Raw genomic sequence first — 23776 nt, 5'->3', positions numbered from 1 at the left:
CGCACGTCGCAAGGAGATTAGCGATTAGTGAAATTCGTGATTTTGTGATTTCATGAATAGCGATTCGGTGAATTATTTAAAGCGATATTTGATTTGTTTGTTGACGTTGTCATAGCGATAGATTTAAACAATTTAAAAGTTAATTGTTGCGTTAATTTGAATTTGCTAGAAATAAACGATTAGTTGATTTCTTCTGTAAATAAAGTTTAATAACTAATAACTGTTTGGAGTATTTTATTCAATCGAAGATTTGAACCCGTCGCATCGTAAATCGGTTACGACAGCGAGTATTATAACAATATATTTTCTCATTTTTGTTGTTTTTATTTAGTAGTTTGTTCAATGATATTTGCTTATTTTGTTTCAGTTTTCTCAGTGGGTTGACGCAGTTGTGTTTGTATACAATGTGACCAATGAGACGAGCTTCAACACAATTTACACGTACTATGCCAAGATGGGACTCTATCGACACATGATAGATGTCCCAATATTCCTCATTGCCTCACGAGATGGAGTCTCGAACAGCAATCCGAGAATCATTTCAGAAGCGAAGGGACTGAAGATGGCAAATGATTTGAAAAATTGTCACTACTTTGAAGTCTGCTCTGAGAACGGCTTCAATGTGGAGTTGGTCTTTCATGAAGGTCTGTACTTGGTGCTCTGTTGTCATATGTTGCCTGGCTTTAAACATTTCTTTATTATAAATAAACATTTTTATTTTTTTATCATCCCTACCACAGTTAATGGGTGATCATTTATTCAAGTTGTTTATTTATTTAAAATGAAACCAGCAGGAATCTAGAACTTTCGCCAACAGCAACCAAGCGCCTCTGACGCTATGCATTGGGCGCCAAATAAATGAAATTATTATTATTATTAAAAGAAGAAGAAATCAGCTTGGGCAAACCATTGCAAGCTTAGCGATAGATTATGTGTGTGAAAATTATTAGTCCATAGGGAACATTTTTATATAAAATCATGTAGAACTTAGGTTATTAAATAAATATTTAATAATTAAATATACAATCTATACATATATAATTAACAAATTGACTTGCATAGGAAACATGTTAAATAAAACTGATGCTAATATAACTAATAATAACGTGTTATAAATTTTGGCTTGTTTTCAAATAGATTATTTCACATTTAAGTTAAGGCAGAGTTTCTGGTTTTAAAATAAGCTGTGTAAAATTTTTAAAATTACTTTTAAAAATGTAATATGAGATTAGGGATAAAGTAACATTTGCAAACATTGATAAAACCTAATGTTTGCAATCATTAAGCAGAATACTTTAAATCTTGTGTTCATTGTGTTGGTGTCATAAATAGGCGTGTAATTAAGTCTGGATGAGTAAACAAGAACTGCAGATTTAGTTGAAGTACATTTTGCAGCATATGAATTGGCGTCTATCTTTTTTCATCACTTTCTTTACATACAGCACTGTTATTGCTAGCAAATGTATTTATAAATGAAAAGGTTTTTTATTAAATATAAGTGTAACCTCAGTTGCACCTGCATGAAAATAAATTATCACGCTTATTTAACGTTAGGCAAATAAATTCAAAGTTTTACCTGTTTTATTTACTCAATTTATTCAAAATTAAGATGAAAACGATACAGTGACATTATTGGCACAAAGGTTAATACCTTTGTGCCAACAAATGTTAATTTTTTTTAATGATGTTGAAGAAAGCATGTTAATGTAAAGTTCTTTGAGAATAAATTTTGTTACACTAGCATCTTGTTAGTCACACACGAATATACGCACAGACACACACGAACACACGCACACAAACACACAAATGTTAATGTTGGTTTGCCTTGCCATGCATAGTAATGTTATAACCGCTGCAATGGTCAAATTGAGCTGTATTATTTTTTATCTTGATTATTCGTTATCTTTGTTATCTTCACTATATTTGTAAGGTTTAGGAGAGGCTTCCAGCGAGATTTGATGCGAAGTCGTAAATGTGATTTATGTTGTTACTTGGATTAGTTTAGTGTCTCTATTACTGTTGGCATTCATATAAACGTTCAACAAAGTTTGCGTTTGAAGCAGTTGTGTTCATCTATCGGAAATCTTGAATCTACGGAATAACGACATCTTGACGATCGTTGGATTGGAAGCTACAACACTGGTGTTGGAAATATAGAGTTATTTGAAGTTATAACATCGGTGTTGGTAGTAACGAGCGTTCAAGGATTACAACAGTAATATTTAACTGGACATAAGTGTAGATGTAGAGTACAGTACATGTGCATTGCACATTAAGATTTTGTGTTGCTTATATTTATAGGGAGCGTGAGATGCGTACATCTAAAACATATAATGGTTTATGATATAGTTTTCATGGGTTTTTGTCACCTTTTATGTCCTGGTTATGACAATGTCCTGGTTATGACATTAAACTGACCCTCACTGCCTTGTGAGTGATGTTGGATCATCAAAGGCTAGGCCCACCGCTTATAACTGTGGTTGCGTAAGGAAGGGCGTCCTGCGTAAAAATTACCCAAATAAATTACTTATGATGGAATGGCGTCGAGGGGTATTTCGGTTTCATCATAGGTAGCCAAACGGCAACCTCCGATCTCGGGGAAAATGTCGTCTAAACGTGTGTTGTTGTTGTTTTGTCACCTTTGCAGATATTATTAAGCTTTACTGCTGGCTCTTACTTTTTGAAGGACTCTTTAATGCGTAATCTAACTATTTCGTAATTTTCTTCTTGAATTTTACCATTTTGCATCTGTTGTTTGCCGTCTTATATATTTTTTCTTAGTTTAAATTAGTTTGAAGTGGCATTACCGTTACATTACGTAAATTATATTTCCTTTTTGCTTTTACATAATTTCATTTCCATTTTCTTCTTCATGCCAGTTTAATTTTAATTTATCTAATGTAGATATTCATGTTCAGTTTAATTGAAAACACAACTGCATACGCTAAATATGTGACAACATAAGACAAGTTATTATTTTGGTTTTACTAAAACTCGTCATAGTTACACTCTATTTCTGTTTAAATAAAAGTTTGCTGGTGGTTTGGTGATGGTTTGGTGGCTTTATTATTTCAGAATATGTATGTATGCTGATATGCACAAGTATATGCCTTTATATAAATATATACAATCTATGTGTGTATGCTTGTGTGTATGTATAACTTCATCTAAATTATTGAAGATTTGAAACTGGATGACTCCCATGTAAATACATACGACGGACAGATTTGTTCAGTCAGCACATATATTATAAGATTGTTAGATTTTTATTTCAGTTATTTAAAATATAAAATCTTCTTTTCAATACAAAACGTGTACTTTTTTGTTTGTATAATATCACGTTTAACCTATGAATAAATTATCCATTTGCTCAAAGTACAATTCCTTGCCGTCTGTATTTTCTCTCTGTTGTTTAATGGATTCAGTCCGATCAAATAATTTAGGTACACAGTTTTAATTTGCTCAATTATCATGCTGAATTAATTAGTTTTTAACATTTATTGAGCATGCATATGATTGTTAATAGCTGAAACTTTCTTTAAGAAATATGACAAGATAACTCAGTCTCCCACCAAACGATTTAATATAGATGCTTAAAAATTAATACATGAATAGATAAATTTTCCGTCACATATGGCAAATTAATTTGTTACTACATTAATTACTAACAACAAATTACTGGGCACTGGTGAAAGTTGCTGTTTTCTTTAACTGCTCCATTAATTATGATTTTTTCTCAGTATTCAAATTTCAGCTATCTCTGTCGAGTGTATGTGTGCGTGAGCGTGTGTGTGTGTGTGTGTGTGTGTGTGTGTGTGTGTGTGTGTGTGTGTGTGTGTGTGTGTGTGTGTGTGTGTGTGTGTGTGTGGATAAATGCAAAGGCATTTTTAATATTATCTGTTTTGATGAAGTTATCAAACTGTCTCCTTGAGTTTACCTGCAATGCAATCTTTTTTATATGAGTGTGTCTGTGCATATTTGTACCGATATAAATAAATAAATATATATATATATATATATATATATATATATATAAACATATGCCTACATATGCATTTATATGAGCACATCTGCTTGGCACCGACATGTTTGCTTAGTTAGTTACTGTGAACTTTGTCTGTACTTGGTGAATGCTTTCTATTTATTTGTGCACGTGTTCAATTGGTGAATGGTGTGAATTATGTGCCATTGATCAATAGCAATTTTAATTTCTAATTTTAATTTCAATTTTTCTCCGTCACAAACATATCACAAATTATTAAGATTGGAACATTCTTTACATGCATGTACATTATATGCACAATACACATTTGAATAAATGTGTTTTTTTTATGATTTTTGCTTTGAAAATAGTTTCAATTAGATTCAGTTAGTTTAATAAAGCGCTTTTAAATTGTATGCTTGACTTAATTGCCTACTGAATTAGGAATATTATTGCACAATGTTTTTGGTTTAAAGCCAGTTAAAGAGGACAGTTGCTTAATTGGGTCACTGACCACGTCTTGATGTGGTCCAATTAACCGACTTCTATTGTATTTGTTATCATGTGTGCAATTAGTTTCGATGAATTAATTAAGTTAATTCTATAACGTGTTTTTGAAACTGTATATTTTAGAAATTATCATTTAATTAGTTATTCAACATGTGTACAGCAATATTAACTGGCATGAAAGAGACATGAGGTTTAATTAAAAAAAAATATTAAACTGATTGATGATGGGTTTATTGATTAATATTCATCATTTCAACCTGCCTAATTATTATTCAAACGTGTTTTAATTTTTTTTTAAATTCAGCTTGTCAGAAGATTTTAACAAGTCGGCAGGCGCCCACATCATCTTCGTCATTATCACTTTCTTCCACAAATTATCAAGCTCCAATGAATTCACTGCACCGAGGCTCGAACAAGGCCTTCCACACTCAACTATCCTCTCCCGTCAACATTTCATCATCTGCCTTGTCTGCATCTTCATATTCCTCATGTCGCAACATCAACATCGACAACGATAATAATGTCATCAATAACAACATTACAGTTAATAATAACAACATCAACCACAACAAAAACAATAACATCAATAATAATAACATTAATAATAATAATATTATATTTAATAATAATGCCGAAGAATCTTGGTCTACTTGTAATAATATTAGCAAAGTCAGTTCATTTCAGGAAAATACCATTCCAATTTTATTTTTTATTTATTTTTATTATTATTCACTTTTATATTGTTCAGTTTGATTATTTTGATTTACCACAAACATTTTTTAAACTAAAATGCAACTGAACGCCATTCTTAATATAAACTAATATTTATCTAAATATTTTCTACCAGCACCACGTTCAGTCAACAGTTCACAGCAGCAGCAGCAGCAACAACAACGTAAACAGTAACTGCTTGTCATCAAAGTCACATACATCATCCATCAGCAGCAGTAAACCTCCTAACATCAACAACAACAAAAACACCAACGCCATCAATAATAATGTCACTAATAATAATAGCACCTTAAATAGTTACAACAGCAACAGTTTGAATAATAATGCGAACGTGGCAAACCACAGCAACAGTTATGATGTTCCTACAGATAACTCTACCAACAACAGCAACATTCCAGCCAACTATGTTTATGCAAAGAAGAGTAACTTGGACAAGAGAGCTGTCATCGTTCCGACGGTCAGTTAGAAACGTGTTTACAGTTTTCGAAATATTTAATTTTTTATTCAAATTGTTTCATGATAATTTGTTGCTGCTTTGTGTTTATTTTTGTCAGAAGGGCGCTTTTGAGAAATTTTTAACATGCGCTTTACAAATATTCATTTTATAGTAACATTATAGGAATTTATACATGTATGTGTGTGTCAGTGTGCAGTGCGTGTGGTTTGTGTGTGTTTGTTTATATTAATATGTTTAATGTTGAACACTGAGTGGGCAATTGAAAAAAGTGAGTTATTAATTATGTGTGTTAAGTATTGTTGTTAAGCACACATCAAAGCATGGTTGTAAGGTAGATTTAAGTGATTCAGCTTCCTCTGATCATCAATTAATAATTATTCTGCAACAACTGAAGCAAACATCATGACATGAAAATGAAAATACTTTTAATGTATAGTAGTAGTTAAGCTATTTTTGTTTAATTATGTACTCTCCTCCAATTTCTCTTTCTCTTGCCAAATTTTATAACTGCTGCTTGATGAAACATTCATGCTGCACTTAAGTTTCCAATGTTTGAAACTTTTTGGTGCTTGCATTGCGGAGAGCCCATAAAATACCATTAAATCCTTTTTAAAGAACTCTCATAAAACTCTTAAATACACAAAAGTATCTTTCGGACTGTGGTTGGTAGTCTCCTGAGTTGCCTGCATCTAATGATGTTTATCTCTTTCTTTGTGTTGGAGTTGAATGTTGCAGCACACTTGATGTTGGTTTTTGCTCTTCTTTCGAATAAATTCTTCTTTTTATATTTAAAAATTTTTCTGGGTTTAATTTTTAACAAATTTTAACCACGCTTTGATTACTTTTCAACTGAATACTTAATTATTTGAATACCTAATATTTTCTTTCTTTAATTCAGAAACATTTCATAGACACTGCTTGAGTGTGGTATGAATTTGCCCATGTATGTTTTAAGTTGCATGCATGAGCAATATATATTAATATATTTGTGTGGATCCATTGAGCAGCAAGACACATTCATTTCACATGAATGGTTCTTCCTCCTATCAGTCAATACCATGAGTCACCAGATGTATACATTAATTAATGAAGTCTGTTTCATAGAAGTCTCATATGAGTTTTTTAGCGTGAACATTAGGCTTCGTGTTTCAGAACACGTGTTTCAGTTTTATGATTTACTTCATAATATTTTTTAATTAATTAGTTGTTCTATTTTATTTTTATGTAAATTAAATGATAATTAGCTGTTGATTTTGTGAATTAACCAGCGTTGGTTTATTACTGCTGTTTAATCTAAAATGTATGATTATGTGGATGTTTCAGTGGTATAAGTTGTAATGTTCAAACTAAATTTGCTGGCATACGCTAAAAAAAGGAGAATGCTGTTAAATAATGTTTTGTATTATGATCTTTATGAAGGCATTTGGTAGCATGTAGTAGCCTACAGCAGCATATAGTCACCTGAAGTACCGCATGTAGTGACCTGTGGTAACGTAGTATCATTTAGAAGTAATATTACGTAGTAATAAACGTTGTACAGCTGGAAAATGGTTGTTTGGACATGACAACCAGCCTGCACAGCAAACTAACGAAGCCATCGGATCTTCACCACCACCAGCCTGTCTGTGCTTCTCTTTCTTCAAAGGCTTCACTCAACTACCCCGTTAGTTCAAAATTTTTTTTTAAATATTGGTGGGAAATGCTTTTTAAAAAGTTTCTTTTATACAAATTTTTAATGTTTAGTTCTGGTTAATACTTTTAATTAAAATGGGGAATTTTTTTTTATGGATTTGTTCAGGTTTAATTTTAAATGGTTGTTTGTGGTTAAATTTTTTTAATCACGTTAGTTTCATGTTTCACATTGGATTTTTGTTTTCTGATGTTCAATCATTGATTGTTTGTTGGTTGGTAATAGAGATTGTAAATATTTAAAAGTTTTTTTTGGCTTTGTTGTTTTGTTTCAAATTAAATTTATTTTATTTTCAATTTATACTTTCTTAACAAACTTTGAATGATATGAGTGACTTGTTCTAGCACTTGGATTGTTTTAAATACCTTAATCAACATTTTTGTTATACAAAAATTCAAGTTCAAAGACTTTTAATGACTGAATAATTATCTCCTAGCAGCTAAAACTGAGCTAAACTCTTGTTTATAATAATGTAAATTTGATGGCATTTTAATTTTGCTGGTTTGAATTTAGTTTACCTAATTAATTACTCTTCTTTTAAAAGTTCTAAATGTTTTCCCAGAGCCATTTTTATTTATTTTACATGGAGTCAATTTGATCCTAGTGCTCATTGGTTTGGTTGTTTGAAGGCTGAGCTATTCAATTAGAGTATCTTAATTATTAAACTTAATGAATAAAATAAGGTGAACATTGATAATGGTCAAAAATAAATATTTAAATAAACCGGAAAAGTTTGATGTTTATATGTCCTCCAATATTATTTTACTCATCTTTAATCTACTCTAATAGGGATGTACTTGTACATCCGATAATAATAACCCTGCTGCTTTTCGCGGGTTTTCTAATGATTTTGCTTGCATTGTTTTAATACAGCTCAAGTTTAAGTGTAATAATGAGACACCTGATGATCTTATATATACTTATCCATATTAATTGATATAATCTACACCAACCTCCTATCTGTTCAAAGGTTCGTAGTCAGAACTTTATAACTGCATCACCAAAGAATGATAGAAAGTTTGATAATTTTGCTAAAAATTCACTCAAATCCAGTTCATTCCATGTGAGTTTTTGTCACTTTAAATTCTGATCGATGTAGATTTTTTTTCAAGAATTTTCTTTTACCATTTCATATTTACAATTTTTAATCTTTAACTGATTTGCTCACTTACTGAGATTTTATTCATCAAATATTTGTCTTTGTGTTCATTATAGAGCCCTGCGCGGTTTGCGGTTGTCGCGGTTTAAATCGCAAAAACCGCACCGCAACCGCGGTTTTTGCGGTTGCGGTGCATAAATCATGTGGTTTTACGCGGTTGCGGTTTTGAAATGTGCGGTTTTTCCGCGGCGCGGTTTTTTTTATCAATTGTTAAATATTTTTGTTCGTCCATAACATTTTAAAAATTGCATTATCATTGTAATAATTTTTATATATAGTATAGTGTCTTTGAAAAATCTTAATATTTTTGAAAGCCGTTGAAGCAACCATTTTCTTTTTCCTGTTTACTTTGAAAGAAGTAGTTATTTTATTTACGGGTGTTTCGTCAGAAAGGGTAGGATCATCTCTCAATTATACGCTGAAAAAGAGACGGTCCAGTTTAAATCCATACAAAATTGACAAAATGTTATTTATTAAGAGTAACAGTGATTTGGATGTAGATAGTTGTGATTTATAATGTCAATAAAAGCATTAATGTTGTTTTTCAGCTCTTGCGGTGCGGTTGCGGTGCGGTTGCGGTTTCAAATGATGCGGTTTTGTGCGGTTGCTGTTTCAAATGTTGCGTTTTTGTGCGGTTGCTGTCTCAAATGTTGCGGTTTTGTGCGGTTTTTGAAAATTCCAACCGCGCAGGGCTCTAGTTCATTAGTGCTGCTAATCTTGTTCATTAATTAACTAATGCAATCAAGCTGGTTGTAAACAAATTAAATACCATATTTTAAAGGGAATCCCAGTTTGATAGAATTCATTTCATTTCATTTATTCTAAGTCATTGCATTAATACACTGTGCATATTTGTGGGCTGATTTAAATTTTTTGCAAAAATATGCAGATTATTTTTTAACAGTTCAAGAAATATCATGAAAGTGCTTACACCTTTAACACTTTTGTTTGTTTTTTTCAAATAAAATTAACTAATATTATTTGATTAACACTATTCTTAACACTTACTACTGTTTATTGACAATGTGGTCTGTTCCAATCAAACGTTTTTATACTGTTGATGATTCTATGTTATTTCCAGTTTTCATTTTGTACTCATTGAAGAACAACGCATCAATAGAGTTATTTATTTGCTATCCTGTTTTTTGTTAGCAGATGGTATTATATGAATCATTTAATTTATGTTTTCATAGTTTTTCTGTCATAGTCTAAACGTTCTTTCATTGTTTTGTTGTTCTTCTTGCTGTTGTTGTTATCCAAGTTTCAAGTTTATTAACACCTAAGTATAATTCCTATGCGATTAATTTCTCATTACGTCAGATAATTTTTTTGGAGAAGATCACTTTATGCATTAGCCTAAAATGTTGATGTTGATGATAATAATTATTGCATGAACTTAACCTGATGCTGACTGCCTGCAATGCACAGGCAACAAACATTCAGCGTCATGGTTCACAACTCTCTCTTCAAATTGACATGAGGCATTTGCCCTCTTCCAGGCATAAGAAGGAAAAGCGGAGCATTGCTGTTAGTTTTGTGGCTACAACTTTCTTTTCATTCTGTTGTGTTGTTGCTCTGCTGTTGTCGTTTCAGCTCGTGCAGCTCCTAATTTTTTTTGGAATGTTTTAATGCTTGTTTATGCTTTAAGGTACTAAATAATAATAATTTAAGGTATTTATTTAGTTTTCACATTTTGTTCAAAAATTTTGGTTCAGTTAAATGGAAGTGGCATGGAAATGTGTGGGCATTGTTATGATTTACTGAATGGCTTGGTTGAGTGATGTCATCTCATAAAAGACAATTCAATTAATTAACTTTTAATGAATTTTTAATGATCATGTTAGTTATTTTTTTATGATAATTTTTTTATTAATGACAATAAATACACATTATGATTGTGATACCGTGTCTTCATTCTGTTACCTTCAACCCGAAAGTTAATGCTTTTTTTGTAGAAATGCATGATTACAATGATACGCCAGGTCTTAAACTGCTGTCTGCAAACTTCAAAATTGTTGCCATATTTCTATTCCTTAATTACCTTTTCAGCTGTCATCTAGCAATCAACATGCCTTTGATTTCTTTAAAAATAGATAGCAAACATTCATAGCGCTAAAAGCTTTGCGTGATGATTGACGATTCAACAACATATATTTTCATTGCTTTGTTCAATTTTTTTCAACGATGCTTGTTCAAGGTTGTTTTTGCATTACTTTTATCTTTTTTCTTAGCTAAATATAAATATATCATGGTTTTTTTATGATAATCTTTCAACCTATTTGGCATGGCAAGCAGAATTCCTTGCTTACATAGGGTTTAACTTTTGAAGGCTATAAGAAATTGATGCTTTTCTGTTTTTAGAGATATCATTCGTATTTTCCACTATCATTTTTAAGATGAGCATGATCTATTTGCTTGCCACGTGCTGTTTTTTATTATTGTTTTTAATGTTAAACGATGTGATAATTATGCTACTAATGTTAATTTGTGGTGATATGATCAACACTGAATATTAACTAACTTTTCTGGCATGTTTTTCTTGAGAGTAATTGTGCACTGACTATCTAATAATTAAATTGTTGTCCATGTTGTTGATGACAAAGATGTTGTTGTTGATGATGATAATGATGATGGTGATGATGACGATGTATGATGTATCTCAAAACTGTATTTTGCTAACTTTTTATCCAATTTTATAATTTGTTTTTGTTGTCTTTATCAATATTTGTACAATATTTGTATATCCTTATCTTTAGCGTGCATGCTAGCATCAATCATCATCAATATCATCACCACATGTTATCTCCAGTCTGTCAGGTTAAATCATGTTGTCGATATCATTATCATCACATTCACTGACGTCATTACATAATTATCATCATCATCCCATCAATCATCACATTATTGTATTTTATTGTCTTGCGTGTTCTAACAGTTTCTGTGTCTTTCGGATTCTTACTTTTTTAAAGAATAATGAAAAAAATTGTAAAAATCATCATCACATCATAAAATGTACGATCGCTATCATAGCCACACTACTAACACAATCATACTATGGTAATTCTTCTTCAACAATGATTGACATCTTAGTTGTTCACTTAGTTGTTTTGAATTTACTTTAACTCTATCTTGACTCTTTTTGGCACAACGAGTAAATGATTTATTTCCCATGTTGTTGTTAGTTTTATATTTTAGTAGCTCAAAAACTCAATAAGTCTTTCTTTACTTTTAAACTCTTATTTGCTTTGGTAAGTAAATATTCTCTTATAAAGCTTTTTTTTAAAGCAATGTACATGTTACTTCTTATAAAGTTTAATTGTAAAACAATGTACATGTTGACCTTCAAAATCTTCAATAAAATTCAGTAATGCTTGTAACCAACAATATGTTCACTTCATCCCACAGCATGTAATTATGTAATTTTTATCTATATTCTCATCTAGTCTACGCAGTCAGATCATATTTGTTCCACCTCCATTCATTTCTATCCACCATCCTAATTCACGTCGTTTACATTTGCATAACAATCTTCACTACTGGGCTTTTTCTAGCTTTCATATATTTCAATTTTGTTACTCTCGTTAATTACATTTTTAAAATGATGCTATATGACGATATTCTTATATTTCAGCTGATGTTTCTCTCCACATCTTGCCAACACACACAGAGTCTAAGTTAACAGTTTATTTAGACTTTATATTTCCACCCACAGGGAAAATTATTGCAACTTTTTTTATAAACGTTAAATAAAATTATCTTTTTTAAATTATTATTTTGTGAAGTTTTAGCTAAGTTTGCATTTATTTTATTCTGTTTCAAATTATTTAAGTGATTCAATTTAAGCTTTGAAATAAATCAAATTTGCTGTTTTCATCTTTCTTCACTTATCATACTCTCATTTTATTGGTCGACTTTCAACCGTAGTTTTATTTTTAACTAAAAAAGATGCAACCGGCTTGCTCTGAAGGAAGATAAAAAGTTTATAATAACCTAAATCATATTTAAGCACATTTCATCTTCTCAGCAGTTGACGTGTACCCTACAGTCTTCACTTTCATGTGCCAACGATTCATTATACTACTCTGGCTTAGTCTCTACGTATGTAAGCTTCTTTTGTGATTTGTTTGTTTTGTCATTGAAAGTGACAAGGAGGATGAGACGACTGAGCTTCATTGTATAATCTCCTCAAGTTGTCGTACCTGCTACTGCTTATGCATGCAGACAACCAACTAGTCGCCATTTTTGACGTTTTTGTATATTTTATTTTCATTTTATTTATTTTATTTTTTATTTTAAAATCCATTCGCTCATTCCAATTAAATCGATTTCTAAGGAGAACTGATTTGAAACAAGAATTGCAAATATTTTGTCTGTAGCTGTTGATACATTTGGTTCAAAAATATTAATACAAAAACGTGCTGGTGAATTGATACATACAAATTATGTTCATTCTTGTAGACATGTATGTGTATTTATTTATATCTACCTTGTTCACATATTGATGTATCTGGTGCACAACTAACTGTTCTCACTTGATACTACCATGCAATCATTTCATATTCTGATTTATTTAAAATAATGTGATAGAATGCTGATGCAATGGTTAATGATGCTTTCACAATTCCGTTTGGACAGCCCGAACAACAACATAGTAATTAAAAATGGCTAAAGTGATTTTCGGGGATTGACTTGTAGAAAGATTTCGCTCTTTATTGAATATATGATTAAGATTACTTTGATTGAAGTATTGTACAAACCCAATAGGAGGATTGTCACCATTTGTTTAAAGTAAAAAATTACACATCGTTCTTTATATGTTAAGTTGACGCTGGGTTATTATTACTATTAGTTCATTTTACTATTACTCTACTTTTTTGAGTTCATCACGTAAAATTATTTATTTTTGTAAAATTTTACACATTCAATAGTAGCAGCAGTTGTGTGTTTTGTTTGTAGATATGGACAAATAAGCAATATCTACAGGACAATGTAATTTTGTCAAATTCTTAATGTTATTCATGCAAGTTGGTTCAGTCAGATAAAGTGATTGTCTTTAGTGACTGAAGGAATAGATGGAAGATTTATTAAGATGCCTACGATGTTATAAGCAAGTGCTGTGAACAATCATTGACCAAATTTTGTTATTCAAGTGGATATGAAATGATTCTGGTTCATTTCAATTAATGGTTTAACACAAGTTTTTTAGATAAAAGAACATGCCTTCCTACTTATGCGTTCACATTAAACTGGGTTCAAACATACTCTATTCCATCAACCACTGATGCTGTTTTGGGTTTTTGAATAAGCAAGCAATTATAATGATTATAATGTTAGAATTTAAAATTTATGTTTACTGACACGTTTATGTTTAATGATTTTGTGCCTATTTTTACTATGAGTACTATATCAGAAGGACAAATCAAGTCAAATAAATAGTGTTGTAATTTTCCAGTAACTCTTTGCATGACTCTTAAGTATTTCATTGAAAATGTTGTAGCAGGAAGGATGCTTGAACAACTAACTGTCTTCTTACCTCACTGTTCTTGGTAATGTCGATGGCATAAACTGTCTTATTGTTAAAGTGTATGTTAATTGAATGATATTTATTAAACGACTGATGTCGTTTTTTTTATTATTGCAGAGCATTCTAACATAGTTTGATGCTACATGTACAAACATGTTGTTTTGACTCACATACAACTAATTTGTATTCATAAGGACTAAAACATATCAATCAATCATCAAAGCTTTCTTACTGTGTCACTCACAGCTCGCTTGCATAATATTTTCGTTTTCATGTTATTCGCTGGAAATTGCCTGGACTGGATAGTTTTTTTTTTCATTGCATTTTTCACATTTACTTACATTTGTAAATTTTGAATTTTAGAAATTGGATCTAATTTGCATGAAATATATGCATGTTGGCTTATTTGAGAAATATGTTAATGTTGTTTAAATACTGCTTTAAAAATATATATATATATACACATACAAAACACACACCCACGTATTCACAATTCTTTATGCATCTATATATTTATTTATATCTGTATATGCATACACATATTACATATCTAATATGAGCTTCATTTTTTTCGAAAAAATCTATTGACAATTTTCATCAGAAATATTTTTTATTTCCAAAGTAATCATTCAGAATAATTAAGGCATTTTATTAGATACGCGTTTTTCCGGCAATTCGACTGAAATGACAATCACATCAACGACGGTCAGTTACAACTTTGTTGATTGAACAGGAACGCATTGACTCCTTCCTCAAAGAATTTCCAATGACGAAGGAGCGCTCCGGCAAGACCACATCCTCCAACATCTTCTCAAGCAGGCATCGATCTTATTCTATTCAGTCGATCGTTAGTACATTAATGGCGTAACAATTTTTGCGTTATTTCATTTAATACTTCCATACAGCTTTTATCCTTGTTTGTTTTAACTTTGTATTCCTCCTAATCCGTTAGAACATTATCAATGTGTCTATTGGGGCGTTCATATATTGGTCGGATTATTATGAATATCCCTAATTTGTTGTAACATTACAGTCTATTCACTCGCTTAAATTTTTCAAATAATGATAAAACGTTTAATTTTATATTATATCTGATGGTATCAAAAACACACGCACACGCACATACACACACACACACACACGCCCACAAGCAAACAAACAAAGAAATACATACACGCATAGGAACAAGGAGATGATGACGTAAGCAAGGATTTTGTTGCCACCCCCAACACAACGCCCACACCCAGCCGGAAGAACAACAGGAGAAGATCAAATATTTTCACTGTTTGTTTTGCTGACGTCATGTTTTCATCATTTGATGTTTTGTTCGATGATTGGTTCACAATTATATTGAATGAATAATGCTTAGAGAGACTTAATTGTTGTTGTTCGTGATGTTGAAAATTGACTCAATGATTGCGACTAAACCTTACCTATACGAACAGTATACCAATTTATTGTTATATTGAAGTTTAGTGAAATCTGTCTTAATATTTAAAAACGACTGCCGAAGTTTTTGTTGAGATTTTAAGTTCATAATTATATTAATTTTTATATAATAACTATAAAATTTATTCAGAGTAAAAAAGATTGTGACGACAAAAAGTTGCGAAATGGTGATGCTAAGTTGGGTAGTGGTCGTGTTATCCCCATCAAGCAGGTTGTCCAATGTCCATCCTTCAAATTCACGCACTCTCATCTAATCTAAACTCTTTTCACGTGTCTTCTTAATAGATCGCTCTTTAATTAATGAGCTTCGCTCCTCTCTCCTTATATTTACATGCCGATATTTAATTGTGATTCAACGTTTCTTCGCTGGGTGATGACTTGTTATGACTTAATTCAATTGCTTGTTTGTTATCTTAATTGCAACACAAATATATCTGTGCATACATTCTTTTATGTTCATACATATATGTATATCATGTATAATATATATTTTTATGTATGTATGTATGTTTAAAATGATCAGTGTTTCGTTATTATTTGGTACATTTAATTGGTACATGACTGCTTAAATTTTTAATTTTTTATTTGTATTTTTATGAACAGTCATCATAATGTTGATAAATTAACTGATTGATATACGACAGGGTTGGTTATATAAGAAGAGCAGCAAGCCACTAAGCAAGGACTGGCAGAAGAAGTATGTAACTCTTCTGGATGATGGAAGGATGACCTACCACTCCTCACTCCACGTCAGTTCGCTTCTTCAATCATTCATTTCACGTTCCTTCATTCAATCTTTCATGTACTTACACACGCACATCATACACAACATTTATGTGTGAATCTAAGTGTAATATCTAATGACACTTCTTATGTTGAATCAAATTATTTTACTGTCTTTAGTAATTTTGGTTTTATTCCCTTTCATGTATTCATTTGTTGGTTAATTTCATCTCCATTTCGTCAAGTTAAGCTCCTGTTACTGAATGATAAATGTTATCAATGAATAAGGATTATATGGAGAATAGTCATGGGAAGGAGATCAAACTGGGTGAAACGACGGTGAAGATACCGGGACAGGGACCTCGCGGCTCAGGACTTACCAGGACAAACAACAACAATATTGCCGGCTGCCATATTTCAAGACATTCAGAAGCAAATAATTTCATGTCTCCCGCTTGTAGAGGTTAGACTGCAGTTACCGTAGCTGTTGTGGACTAAATTGTTATTTGATTACTCGCTTGTGATTGACTGACTCTCTTTAGTCTTCTTTTGCCCGGCTGATATTTGGCGTTATTGATTGTTTGTCTGATATGTTGATTTGTGTTGCTGACTTGTCTGATATGCTGACTTGTGCTTTTATTGTTTGTTTGTTTGATTTTGATTTGTTTGTTGTTCGAAAAATTGATTGGGTGAATTATTTGGTTATTATGTTAGTTTGTCAATTATGTCAGCTGGTTGTAACTAATTGTTTAAGAATGATGACATTGTTGCTAATGATTAATATTGAAATGATGATGTTGGTGATGTTAATGATATTAACTACCTAGCTACCTGAGCCATCAATCATCCTGCCATTACAATTCATCATTAATTGTCCTCTCCTCGTAGAACATCCGCATTATTCATGCATAAAATGTTGTTTTAATTGCATAGTTAGTTGAGATGCTTGCAACGTTGGGTTGAAAACTGCTGATTAGTTTTGTACTGCTGAACTTGTGAGTCTTATTCCATAAATTTGTTACGACCGTCATTTGTTTTTTTTGTTCTTTAGGTGTAACAATCTTTTTAAGTTATTTACAAGTTTTAATTCCAGCTATTTTTTATGTTATACTCGGTGCAACGAAGTATATTACTACGTGCAACAATCACTTATCTACATCAACTATAGATTTCGATATCTTGAAATCTTTTCTCAGATTTTGCCTTTTCTCTTTTCCAAACCAGCTCAACCTTTTCACGTTAAAACATTTCTCATTCAATCTCGTTTTTATTTTCCACACAATGATCTGTACACTTACCATACAATCTAATCCTCCCGTACAACCTTCCTTATTTATGACTTATTTTAAATTTATTCCACAATTTCCACAGACCTCCATCCTCTAGAACTAAGAAAAAGTAATTGAATTATGTTATCTAATTTTTGCACTCGCACCCACCCACTCACGCAATAGTCATCTTTTAATGCATACCATGTGAAGCCTTCTCTTCTCGCATTCTCATGTACATCTAAACATCACCGTATGTCTGGCTTATTTTTAATTGTTACAATACTTCAAAGTGCAATTTCTATTATTCGTCGTGATTTCTCATTTTACCCTATTAAAAGCCACTAATGTTTTGGATGAATAATATTGATTATAAATTATATTTTCCAGTTTTCTTTTAATATGTGCGTATTTTTTTCAGACAAATGTTATGGATGTCCGATATGTTTTGTATTTGAGCTTCTGGGGTGTTGTTCTGTTTGGTTTGAAAACATTCACATAAATAAACTTATAAAACAAGAAGACATGAATAAAAATAAAATAAAAAGCATTCCAAACAGATGATTGTTAATGTGAGTGTGTTGAATATGAATGCCCGTATGAGTACGTGATGGAGATATGAATGAATGTTTTTCATTAAGTACTACTTCCTTTTCAAATGGCGTGTATGTGTGTAATGATGGAGATGTTTGAACTGCATTCTCACAACAATGTAAACTTTCATCCATATTGTATTGTTCAGTATTGTTGTGTATTTGTTTGTATCATTGTACATTAGTTTGTATCATTGTACATCTAGTTATATTATTTCATATTTGTTTGTATAATTGAATTTCAGTAATTTGATAACTGAGCGACGAGATGGTCTTTAACGGTTTAAGCGTCAGATCCTGCCGTTGCTTAGGCTGACCGGGTTCAAGTCTAAGGAGATTCCCGACTGTCGCATGTTGGATTCGCACCTATTCACATGCACTGTGTGTCTTTGTTCTTTATACCTCTGATAAGGCTTTCGTCTTTTTGGGTTTTTTGTTTTTTTTACTGTTCTTGCATACATTTTTATCATTGTTTTCACTTTTTTTTTCTATTTTCTTTTCAAAGGAAAGGAATTTTTAGCATCTAAAGTACTTAACTGCGAAATGTTATCTGAACAATTTTGTAGCAAGGATAAGAACAATAACAACAATTCATAACTGTTTAATGATGATGGATTATGTGTGGATGAATATAGGGTGCTGGTTGATTGGATCAGTGAATCTAATATCATTTATAATAATTATTATTTTGATCAAATTATTAATTTGTTATTTTCCTTATTAACGGATTTTTGCTGCTATATCCATAATTCATTTATTGTTCAATTTTTTTAATTTACTAATATCTTCATCAAATGATCATTATTACGTGCTGCAGATAGCTCAATTAGCAACATGTCCGATTCCATTGTTATCTCAAACTCAGGTGATTCCTCATTCTTACTTTTATTTCTTTCAATGTTGTTTCTTTTTATTTAAACTTTGTCTAATTTAATTTATTTTCAACAGAAATCTAAATAATGATGCCACGAACTCAAATAATGAATAATAAAGATAATTATATTCTTGAAGGCGTTTTGAACTCCGTATCGACGGGCACAAGTGTGTCATCGTCGACCACAACCATTCCTCCGAAGCTCGAAACTCCCATCAACAAGAAGAAGCACCGGAGAATTAAGAGTAATTCCAGAAATTTCGATGGATCCGAATGTAATTGTATTCATTATTAAGTATTAATTAGTATATATTAATTATGTAATTGAGTATTAATTATGATGATAATTAAGTAATATTGTTAATGATATTGAATCGTTTGTGTTGTTGATGTCATCGTCACTGTTGAGGAAGATGTTTTTGATGATGTTGTTACGATTGTATTGTGGTTGTTGCTGTTTTTATGATGTTATTGCAATTGCTGTTGATGCTGCTGTGATGTTATTGCAATGGCTGTTGATGCTGCTCTGATGTTATTGCAATGGCTGTTGATGCTACTCTGATGTTATTGTAATGGCTGTTGATGGTATTATGGTTGTTGGTATTGTTAAGATGTTATTTTTTCTGTATTTATTTCGTGGCAGGATCATATCTATTTTTTTATTTTTGACCGTTTTTTAATGTGATTGGTTGTTGTGTCGTTGTTCTTGTTTTCTTTCTTTAGATCATTTGCGCGCCAAGAATTTTATATGGAAATTGACGACGATAATGATGACAAGGACGACGATGACGGTGATAATAAAAATGTTTTTACTTGAAGATAAGATGAGAATTAAAATGTTAGTAAAAACGTTAATTTCAACTTTCTTGGCCAGCTTCTGAATATGGTTACGAGTTCGCCATTGTGTCTCTGGACAACAAGCAGTGGCTCTTTGAGGCTTGCAGTCTGGAGGTTGGAGTTTGCTGTTGAATTTTAAGAAAGTGTTTGCTATATAAGGAGTATTATTGTTGCAAATTGCTCACTCAATGGTTTATTTATTTATTTGTAAACAATTTTATTTAACTTCAATTTTTCTCTCTCTCTCTGCTAAATTGCAACCTTTTCTGCTTTTCTGATGACCTGCTTCGAGTACGGTCTGTAAAAAAGCCATACGTATGATGCCCTGCTTGCTTCTCATTAACAACAATTTTCTAAACAATCTAACACTTGCATTGGCTCTCATTCAATTCTGCGCTGTATAAATACTTCAGGTTTTTTTTTGTTTGATTGGCACTGCTGTTGAAATTATTACGATAAATAATTAATCCCAGGAAAGGGAGGAATGGATTATTGCAGTTGAGCAGCAAATACTTAGCAGTCTGCAACAGAATCGAAGCTCCAAGGCTCAAGTATCAAATTTTTTAATTTTTTATTGTTCATTATTTATTTCATAATTCTTTTTTTTCATAGCTCAACTTGGTTCTTTTGAAGATTTTCATTCATTCATTTTAATTTTTTACATTTTAGAGTGCAAAATCTTATTTTAAAAGAGCTTTGTTCAAATGTATTTACTTCTTCGTTGCATTTCATTACGTAAATATTTTAACTGATCAATTAATTAATTAATTAATTAAATGGTTTACTGTTTTTTTTACTGAGAATTAGATTTATTGATCATTTGATTGTTTGGCAATATTTTTTCATTTTATTAAAACTTTTGAAATTTCAATATAATTGCATCTGTTATTTTTATAACATGAGCACTGTTTTTATAGCTTTGTTAATATTTTTTTTTTTTTAAATTTGGTTACAAAATTTATTTTTGTTGTGCTGTAGATAACAAGCAGTGCCAACATCGCAGTCATACATGCAGTTCGAAACGTGTCAGGGAACAACGAATGCGCAGATTGTGCTGCTCCAAGTTAGTTTGGCTTAACTAACAAATAATTTTTTTTTAAATTTTGTATCACATTTTATTTTTCAATCCTCGTAAGATCGAAAACGTTGTAAAAATATTTAAAATATTTGAATTTTCAGTTTTATTGTATCGTTAATAAAATTGAGTCCGTGAATAATTTTTAATACCCATTGACTCTCTTGCAATTGAAACAGATCCTGAATGGGCAAGTTTGAACTTGGGAGCTCTCATATGTATAGAATGCTCTGGAATTCATCGCAATCTCGGCACACATCTGTCCAGGGTTCGGTCTCTCGAACTAGATGAATGGCCGTTAGTTTATTTTTTTTCACATTAAAAAATACTCATAATTAACTTAAGATGGTTGAATTTCTATTTTTACGTATTTCGGTAAAGTTTTTGTCACTGTTACAGACCAAATCTCGTTGAGGTGATGACATCTATCGGTAATGACCTCCTCAATTCTGTTTATGAGGCCAACGCTATTGGTTGTAAGAAACCTAATCCTACATCTTCGAGGTCGTCATACTTGTTTCAGTTTGTCCTGTGTATTTGTAAATAATGCCTATTTATTATCATAATTTAAATTATCAGCATATTACCACTTATTACTCAGTCATCTTAAAATCGATCTAATTCCTTTACATGGTTTATAATACTCCTCTTACTTAAAGAAAGTAGTGTATTATTATTATAACTTTTGAATGGAAATTGAAATATTAAGAGAGGAGAAGGATAAGTGGATACGAATGAAGTACGAATTGAAGAATTATCTACCTCCACTTCCATTCGAAGGTGTTCCTATACAGCAGGTTTTTTCCTTTTTCTCTCTCTATCTCACATTAATTCATCATATCTCTTTTTTAAATTATTTGTTAGTTATTTTTAGTTACGTATTTTTCCATGTGTTTTCTTCAATTTAATGTACGGTGACATTACCACGGTACAATTAATTGTATTCTTCGATCGCAGCAACTGATGGATGCAGTGGCATGCAACAACGTCCACAACTTAATTTTGGTGTTGGCCTACTGCTCTCCCAACGACGTCAACACTCCATACAACAGCACCACCGACACCAGAACCGCCCTCCATATTGCGGCAGCTTTTGGCAAAATCATTCTCGTGCAGTTGCTTCTCTGGGTCTGTCCTTACTCTTCATGCTTTCATACATCCTCAATAACAAATCACAGTCATGTTCATAAGCAGATCGTATTATATATTGACCAGGAGTCAGTTGATCACGTCATTTTAAGGAATATATTCTAAACTTACAATAACATTATTGAATTAAAGTGGTATACCATGATATCTTAATGTTACAGAGATACATTATTATGAAAGCATCAGCACTATTTTACCCAATGTAATGGTGTTGAATATACTGCCGTAATAAATGATTTTGATTTTTAATGCTGATATTATTAATTTTTTTAACAGTACGGTGCCAACCCAGATTTAGTTGACCATGAAAATCACACTCCCTCGTTCTATGCAAGAGAGCACAAAGCTTTCGAGTGCCTCAAAATACTTGAGATGGTCACATCTCAATGATAAGCTTCGACATTTTACTACTCGTTTTAACATTTTTTTGAAAAATTTAAACAACATCCATTCTTTCAGGCCATATTGTTACGATGTTTAGTTTGTCGTTACTCTCTCATTCAGTCGTTCATTTATATTTTTCTATATTTTTTAAAAGTTGATATGATATCTTGTATATGGATAATATTTTAAAGATATACTTTTAACGTATAAATAATTAAGTTATTTGTAAATGTAATTATTCTTATCCATTCTTTCAGCAGTTTTTTTGTTTCGTTATTTATTTTATATTCCTAAATATTTTCTATATCTTGTATTGATTATTGGTATTAATTAATTTGGTAAATAATTTTGCTAATGTAAAATATTTTATGTTGTGTTTTTAAATTAGATTCTAAAAATTACAATGAACAAATATTTCTTTTTTGCAATAGAACACCATGCGAACTTCGTGATGAAATTAACCGCTCATAGAATGATGGCATAAACTTGTAAGATGAGAGATTCGTTTCATTGTCGATAATTACTAATTTTGACCAATTACTTTCAAAATATTATCCATGCATCTAACTTTTAGTTTAGGATCATGTACTATATTCAGCCACTTTAAAATATTTACCGAAAAATTAATTCATTATTTTTACTACTAAGAATTGTTTAAGAAAGCCATGCGTCGCAGATTTATTACGATTTTTTGGAAATGTTTCTTGTTAATATTAGTAAATGAACAAAGATAAAATATCTCTATACGTGTTGTTTAATTAATCTTGTAATTGCTGTTAATTCTGTATTGTACCCTAGAAATTTTTTTATAAAATAAAGTTGATCCGGATGCATCACTGAGTTTATCTTAATACAATAGGATGCTGCGTTAATTTGCATAGGTACAAGAATTTTTCTGGTCTGAATTGCCCGCACATGATTCAAACTTGATTGAACTGATTATTTATTTAAATTTTCGAATATCCTAACGCACCAGTATGCATGGCGATTTTGTTTTACCATATGTTATGTGATTCAAAATAATTTCAAATTTTTGTGTGGCGTGTAAATTATTTTAAATATTGTAGATGTGTATGCTGTATATTTCGTGCGTTTTTTGTATAAAAAGAAATCTAGTTTACTCGTGCATGCATGTGAATTTTATTATTTGATTTTAATCATGTTTTTGTTAGCGTCTCGAACATTGAATTTTTGTTTGAAACTCTTTGAAAACGGGATAGTTGTATTGCATCCTGTTTTCGTGCGTATGAAGTGGCGTATAACTCTATTTGCCACACATGAAGTTAATTTTCAAATATTTGTAAGAGTTCGTAATTGCTCAATAAAACTCAGTGTTAATTATATTAGTTTTTTTAAACATAAAATAAAAA

General features: G+C 31.2%; 1 protein-coding gene across 1 annotated transcript; it reads left to right on the top strand.

Moving 5' to 3' along the window:
• Positions 1–364: 364 nt before the first annotated feature.
• Positions 365–23747, top strand: HELRODRAFT_109375 (hypothetical protein). The gene is made up of 15 exons (XM_009013543.1): positions 365–644; positions 4797–4982; positions 15247–15338; positions 15634–15714; positions 16148–16252; positions 16515–16683; positions 19099–19236; positions 19836–19912; positions 20272–20349; positions 20777–20861; positions 21053–21170; positions 21273–21377; positions 21583–21670; positions 21831–22001; positions 22299–23747. The coding sequence occupies exons 1-15, from the start codon at positions 455–457 to the stop codon at positions 22410–22412; spliced, it is 1797 nt and encodes a 598-aa protein (XP_009011791.1). The 5' UTR covers positions 365–454; the 3' UTR covers positions 22413–23747.
• Positions 23748–23776: the final 29 nt, after the last annotated feature.

This window comes from Helobdella robusta, assembly GCF_000326865.2.
Source record: "Helobdella robusta unplaced genomic scaffold HELROscaffold_12, whole genome shotgun sequence".
Classification (NCBI taxonomy): domain Eukaryota; kingdom Metazoa; phylum Annelida; class Clitellata; order Rhynchobdellida; family Glossiphoniidae; genus Helobdella; species Helobdella robusta.
The sequence above is the reverse complement of the archived record's forward strand: the minus strand, read 5'-3'. Positions and strand labels throughout refer to the sequence as shown.